The following is a 7,019-nucleotide window of genomic DNA, read 5'->3' on the forward strand; positions in this document are numbered from 1 at the left end:
TAATTGTTTTTCTCTGTGTGTGTGTGTGTGTGTGTGTGTGTGTGTGTGTGTGTGTGTGTGTGTGTGTGTGTCTGTTTTATAGTTTTACTTTCTCATTACATTTTCGTTTTATTTCACTTTTAGTAAGGCTCTGTTTGAAAATTGTTAATAAAACATTGTTTTCTTTCCTTGAGAAGGTGCTAAAGGTGCTAAAAGAAGTCAATCTCAATTTTAGCACTTTCAAAATCTGTAATTAATGTTAATTAATTGTTATGAAATATTTGAATTGACCGATTAATTATTATTTTCAGAATTTTCAAATTCCATGCGAAAGAAACTACTAACTCCAACTGACAACTATCATATATTGTATGTCTATCCAACTTACCTGTAAACAGAAGATGGTGATCCTCTGACAGGAACATCAGGCCAATCTGCTGCTGTCCAGAATCCGGTGGTTTGTCTTCTTCTGGCATCTCAGCTGAGACCTGTCCACTATGGGTGACCCTACTACAGTAGCTGTGAAGTGACGTAGCTCTCAGCATTACTGAGGCACACAAGCCCTCACAGCACGTCAAGCTGCAAACCATGTGAGGGACCCTTACCTACCCTAACCCTGTTTAAAACAACCGCATGTCAACCAGCCACTCAAAACATCCTGACAACCACATAGCAACGCATAAAAATCAAACAGAGGAGTCCAGCAACCGCAATGCAACACGCTAACAACCGTGCAGAAAACCTTGGCAAATGCAAGTCAACACACAGGAAACCACCGAAAACATCCTGACAACCACGTAGCAAAGAGCTAAAAGCCAATTAGAACAACAGAGGACCATAAAACACTGCATTGACAATCACCAAAAACATCCAAACAATCACACAGCAATGTGATGAAAACTAGGGTTAGAAAATAAAACTTACTCTATAACTATGTACAATATATACAGTATTTACAAATGTAGGTCCCACTGTGTGATGCTTCATGAGACACTGTGATGACTCAGTGTTGCTCAGGCAGAGGTTCTTCACTGACGTTCACGTGGATTCATGGAGCGAAGCTTCTGCTGCTTGTGAAGCTCTCAGTGATGAAGACGCGTCCGTCTGGCTGCTCTGTCTCCAGCAGTGAAGGGCAGCTGAGCGTCTCCCACAGGCGCTGCATGATCTTCAGCCCCAGCTCAAGGCTGTAGGGATGCTGTTGACCACAGTGTGTCTTCATCATGGGCTCCACAGAGCAGTAAATGTCCTGGTAGCCCTGCACACAGCAGCCGTGAATGGAGACGGGATCTTCCTGCTGACACAGAGACTCCAGACACTCGTCCACTGAAGAGACTGAGGCTGGTGGACGGATGTCAGGAAAGACCGCAGTTCTTCAGGTAGCGCTCTTCCAGTCTGTTGGGTCTGTGAGCTTTGGCAGAGATGCAGCTGTAGGTGTGATCTAACCTGATTACAGCTGCCAGCTGTGAAAGCTCACAGACCTCTTGAATGAAAGAGACGCTCCCAACACCAAGAATCCCCTCAGGTGTGTGGAAAGAGCCCTGCTTCTGGGGCGAGTCTGCTGCTCCATGAAGATGCCTGGAGAAACACTTTACAAATTTGACAAATTGATGAAACTCACCAAACTGAAGAGTTGAAGAGCTTGTAGCACATGTGATCAGCTTCAAGGCTTCAGGGACAGTTTGTTGATTTCAAAAATCAACTAAATCTGCTGTTATTAACATAATATAGAGGTTCATTTAAATGTAAACAACACTTGACATCAGCAGCAAGTCAATTAGAGCAGCTTGAGCTCTATGTTACATGTACTTTATGCTTCTCTATTACCATTATCATCTTTATTTACAGTTTTACATATATATTCCTCATCTGTGCGTGCATGTAGTGGTGTCTGTTAAGGTCAGCATCACTGTTAGGAACTGCTCTATGTTAATTGTTCATGAGTGAATCTGTGTGCTGAACAAATCTTTTAATGATTCTTTCACATTTACATTTACATTTAGTCATTTAGCAGACGCTTTTATCCAAAGCCACTTACAAATGAGAACAATGGAAGCAATCAAAACCAACAAGAGAGCAAAGATATGCAAGTGCTATAACAAGTCGCAGTTTCACTGAATCATATTTTTGTTCATTAAAGTCTTTTCCTTTTTAAGCGCTTTGGTGTAATTTCCTGCCTTCACAGACCGACTGTAGCACAAGTTGTTAAGATTTGACTGCAGCCTTTGAAGAAGCATTTCATACTGAACGGATACTAACAGAAGGCTATGTTTGAGTCTGGTACAGAGACAGTCATGTTTGTGAATTTATATAGGCCTGCATTAGCACATTGTTATTCACTTATTTTTTCCAAACATTGTTTTAGCTGACAAAGAAAAAGTGAGGCGAGACAAAATAATTTCTTATTTGTAAATTAATACAAATTTAATGTCTGCATCCACTAAGTACTTTTGTACTTTTACTCAGTTTAAAAATAATACTAAATAAATGGAACGGATGCACGCGGCCCTGTACTGTCATGTGATTCTTGTTACTTTTCACAGCGCTAGTCAGATTGGACTAATCAGTCTTTTCTAATTACTTCTTGGTTATACATTTTATAGATGTAATTTTAGAACTTGCTTAATTTGTGTTTCAGTTACCATTCCTTAGAACTAGAATTGATTTAAAAATATATATTATTGTAGAGTACACAGTTTTAGTAAGACAAAAACGTCTTTGTTTTGAACGCGACTCAGTGAGCAATCTGCCTTTCTGAGCCGCCAAGCGCCCCCTGGAGGAATATTATTTTAGAAACCGCTAGCGGATTTGCTGCACGAAAACTATTCTTTCACAACACCTAACAGAGGAAAACAGCCTTTTCAGTGTTTAAACGCGTCAGCGTTTTCATTTAACATCTGAGCCACATGACCACAAGTCTATCAGTCATGTGAATGCTGCCCATATGACACGCAGCGTTTCCCGTTCAGCTGAATGAATACAGACGGTCGGTATAATCATTCGAAAACTGCATTCGCGCACATATGCACTTTAAAACCTTGCAAGTCCATAGAATGCAATACACTTCAATGGAATAATGCATTCAGACTGTATTTTTGAAAGCCTAATTTTTCCTACGAAGTCAAACAATGGCAAACAAGTACTCTAAAAGACACACGAAACAAGTCGCACTGGAAAATGAAACTGAGCAAGCATCACTTGCACTGACTGTAGAGGTAAGTATAACAGTAACTGGAAATCACTTTATCAGATTCTCAGTACGTTTATTTGAAGGTTCTATTACACCTAAATGTCTTTGTATGTTTCTCTCTGTTCATCAGAAGCATCAAAGACAAGGCCAAGTGGAGGTGATCTCTGGGTCAGCATGGCAGGGCTTCAGGAGGAAAGTGTGTCTGCTGGTGCCATACATGTGGCCCAGGGGAAGTGTGGGGTTGCAGGCTCTGGTGATTCTGTGTGTTGGGCTGCTGGGACTTGAGCGGGTCATCAATGTGTTTGTACCCATTTACAGCAGGAATATAGGTGAGACTAGATTCATCTATGCATTTAGAATTCTTTCAAAGTCTGTAGCAATTTCATACACACAGGTCTAGCATGTACATTAATTCTACAGCAGGGACAAAAATGTCTCACCACCCTAAAACGGACTTTGACGTATTTCATAATGCTTGTTTCTATGCCTATATAAGTATTATATATTTTAGGGCTTATTCAGACAGTGTAGCCAGTATAGTCTCGAAGGTGAAATTATTCATTATTAATCATTAATCAATCAATCAAATTAATCATTATTGCTGTGTAGTTTATATAGTGTTTTTAAATAAGAAATCACCTATTGACTTTTAAAGGACCTATTGACTTTTTCAATAAGACTGTTGTGTTATGTGGTTCAGAGAAAAAAAGTCTTCTTAAAGCTAAAATAAAATACCCCTGAAAATAATTTAAAAGGTTCAAATCTGGCCCCTTAATAAAAATAAATAAATAAAACAAAAAGCCAAAGGATTTGCATTACCATGCATGACCAGTAGAGGACAGCAGCTTTCAACATTTGCCGTTACCTGGGAAGGTGAGAGCTGCTCAACCTGCTGTTTTTTTTGTTGTTGTTGTTTTTTTTTAAAGATGATCAGTAGCTTTTTTTTTTGTGTGTGTGTGAAGGAATAAATGTTTGAATTTGTTTGCAGTAATTAAAAATACATGCCGCTGTGCTGAGGCCCTTTAATTGGTTTGAAACAGATAACCTAATATACCTAAAAAGATGTTGATGATGAATATTTGTTGTTAAAAAAACTATATATAAAGGAGAGCTGCTCAACCTGCTGTTTTTTTTTGTTGTTGTTGTTTTTTTTTAAAGATGATCAGTAGCTTTTTTTTTGTGTGTGTGTGAAGGAATAAATGTTTGAATTTGTTTGCAGTAATTAAAAATACATGCCGCTGTGCTGAGGCCCTTTAATTGGTTTGAAACAGATAACCTAATATACCTAAAAAGATGTTGATGATGAATATTTGTTGTTAAAAAAACTATATATAAAGGCAGTTTTGAAACAAGTCAAGCATGTATATGCGGGAGTGTTCTTGTGCTTGTGAAGTTGGATTGCCCCTCCCTTGCCAGTTTTCTCAGCCCCTTGTGGGCCAGCTGGATGGGTGAGCAGCCCCCGAAACCTCTCAGGGAAGTCAAAGCCTTTGGTTCACATAAGCCAAGAAGTATCGATCTTTTACAAGAGAAACGTGGGACAAAACCCAACTATGCTAAACTCTTCTGTGGCTCAAGACTTTGTTTCCACCCTTCATTCTCTGCCTCTTTTTTTTTTTTTTTTCTTACTTTCACCACCATTTCTGAAATTCCCTGTCTTGATTCATTTATTCATTCATTCTTTTATCATCCTCGTTCTTTAAGTGTACGTTGTTCATTTGATCTCTTCCTGAAGTTGGTGGTGTGTATGTGCTTCATTATCAGAGACAAGTAACAGCTTTGCATTTGGAGGCACATGAAAGCCATCCTGGGAGAAAAGTGAGCTTTTGTGTGGCAGAGAGAGATTGAGAGGGGTAATAGGGGAGGTCACCAACCCTGCCAGTCACGATTAGGGGGCATTAGGGGCTTTTAGCAGAGTTAACACGCTGGTACAAGGGCCTTTTTGTCCGCAGCTCTCTCTGCCCCCATGCCAAGGATAAAAATCAGCTCTCTCACCATCCATTTCTACGCCCCCAGCTCAACAGAGAGGAAGAGAGTTTTTGCTTTTGCCCTTGGCATTTTCTTGTTTTGTTTTGATCTTTTTTCTCTTTTTTTTTTTGCTTCAACCCTCCACCTTTTCTTTCCTCATTTGATTCCGAGTGCACAATCAAAACGGCCATGAATGTAAATGAATTACATTGAGGATCTTTCTCAGCTCCCAGGACAGACCAGTGTGTTCTCTTTAGATACATTATGCTGTGGCTCCTGGCTCAGACTGCATCCTTTTGGCTGTTTTTTTTTCTGTTTTTGTTGTTGTGGATTCACGTATAAGTCAGTGAGATGGCCGTTTTGGGCAGCTGTTAAATTTTTGTGTATTGAACTGAAGTCGTGTGGTTATTCATGACTCAGGATGTTGAAGTTTATAGTCTATGTGTGATTAAAGGGAAGATGCCCTGCACACACTCATTAATAGGAAAACAGCAGAAATGTGTTCACAGTATGTGCTTCCTACACAGAGCCTTGGGGATGTACAGTACATACAATTAAAGGGATAGTTAAGCAAAAATATTACTGTTCAAAAGTTTAGGGTCAGTAAGGTTGTTTTTTATATTATTTCTGTGCCTGTAAAACCATGTGTAATGATTGTAGTTCTTTTGAACGTTCTTTTCATTAAAGAATCATGAAAAATGTACCATGGTTTCCACAAAAATATTAAGCAGCACACCTGTTGTCAACATTGACATTAATAAGAAATGTTTCTGAGCACAAAAACAGCATCTTAGGATGATTTCTGAAGATCATGTGCATTTTTGAGCAAATCCTGACACAAAACAATAGCATGTGCCAGTTGAGCCAGCACAAGTAGATGCATTCATGTGTTCTCTGTATTTTTGCAATTATAATATTCTAGTGAACCAGCTGTCAGCAATGGAGAGCTGGAGAACCCTGGCCATCACGGTCTGTGTTTACGTCCTCCTTAAGTTCTTCCAGGGCGGAGGGGTAGGTGAGGGTTGACATTCAAAGTCATATTGTAAGGATTCTTTTAAACACTACAGCTTGTTTTATTCTGTACAAACCATTAACTGTCTCTCTCCCCTCAGGGACATCAGGGTTTGTCAGTAACTTGCGCAGCTTCCTGTGGACTTATGTCCAGCAGTACACCAGCCGTGTGGTGCAGGTCCGTCTTTTCACTCACCTGCATGACCTCTCTCTACGCTGGCACCTGGGCCGCCGCACTGGAGATGTCCTGCGCAGCATTGACCGTGGAACCTCCTCCGTGAACAACTTGTTAAGGTCTGATGATTTTCTTTGATTTTAGTATCACCATATTTATATATGCTATGCTATAAAATGGTTGACAACTTTTTTTTTCCATGTTTAAATTAAATATTCATTGATTTCTTTTACAGCTATATTGTGTTCAGCATTGTACCCACTATTGCTGACATCATCATTGCCATCATCTATTTTGTGACGTACTTCAGTGCCTGGTTCGGCCTCATTGTTTTCATTTGCATGTTTCTCTACCTCAGTAAGTGCAGCACAAACACACTTATTTTCATGTTGTGGAGGATGCTGATAGATTAAAATATGAACAATTACAATATATTTTTAATTGTTAATATTTATTATTAATTGTTAATATAAGATATTTTTGTTATTAAGGTGATTAATCACACATTTCTGAAAGTTGTTGTAAGTACACTACTGTTCAAGTTTGAAAATGGCAAGATTTATTTAATGTTTTTTAAACTTTCAATTATGTTCACCAAGGCTGCATTTATTTGATCAAAATAGATTAAAATAACAGTTTTCTAATTTAATATACTTTAAAATGTCATTTATTCCTGTGATGCAAAGCTGAATTTTCATCAGC

The 7,019-nt window shown here is 38.9% G+C and overlaps 1 protein-coding gene across 2 annotated transcripts in view; it reads left to right on the top strand.

The window, feature by feature from the left end:
* Positions 1–2,769: 2,769 nt before the first annotated feature.
* abcb6b (ATP binding cassette subfamily B member 6 (LAN blood group) b) overlaps positions 2,770–7,019 on the top strand; it is a 56,262-nt gene continuing 52,012 nt past the window's right edge. For both annotated transcript variants that reach the window (XR_001634267.1, XM_016486512.1), the window contains exons 1-5: positions 2,770–3,191; positions 3,297–3,495; positions 6,054–6,146; positions 6,244–6,436; positions 6,553–6,674. Coding sequence is in view for 1 of the 2 variants with exons in the window: in XM_016486512.1 (XP_016341998.1) it covers positions 3,105–3,191; positions 3,297–3,495; positions 6,054–6,146; positions 6,244–6,436; positions 6,553–6,674 (694 nt within the window). In the remaining variant the exon portion in view is untranslated. The remainder of the gene's footprint in view (positions 3,192–3,296; positions 3,496–6,053; positions 6,147–6,243; positions 6,437–6,552; positions 6,675–7,019) is intronic.

The sequence above is a fragment of the Sinocyclocheilus anshuiensis genome, unplaced genomic scaffold (genome assembly GCF_001515605.1).
Source record: "Sinocyclocheilus anshuiensis isolate Anshui unplaced genomic scaffold, SAMN03320099.WGS_v1.1 scaffold9, whole genome shotgun sequence".
NCBI classification, from domain to species: Eukaryota; Metazoa; Chordata; class Actinopteri; order Cypriniformes; family Cyprinidae; genus Sinocyclocheilus; species Sinocyclocheilus anshuiensis.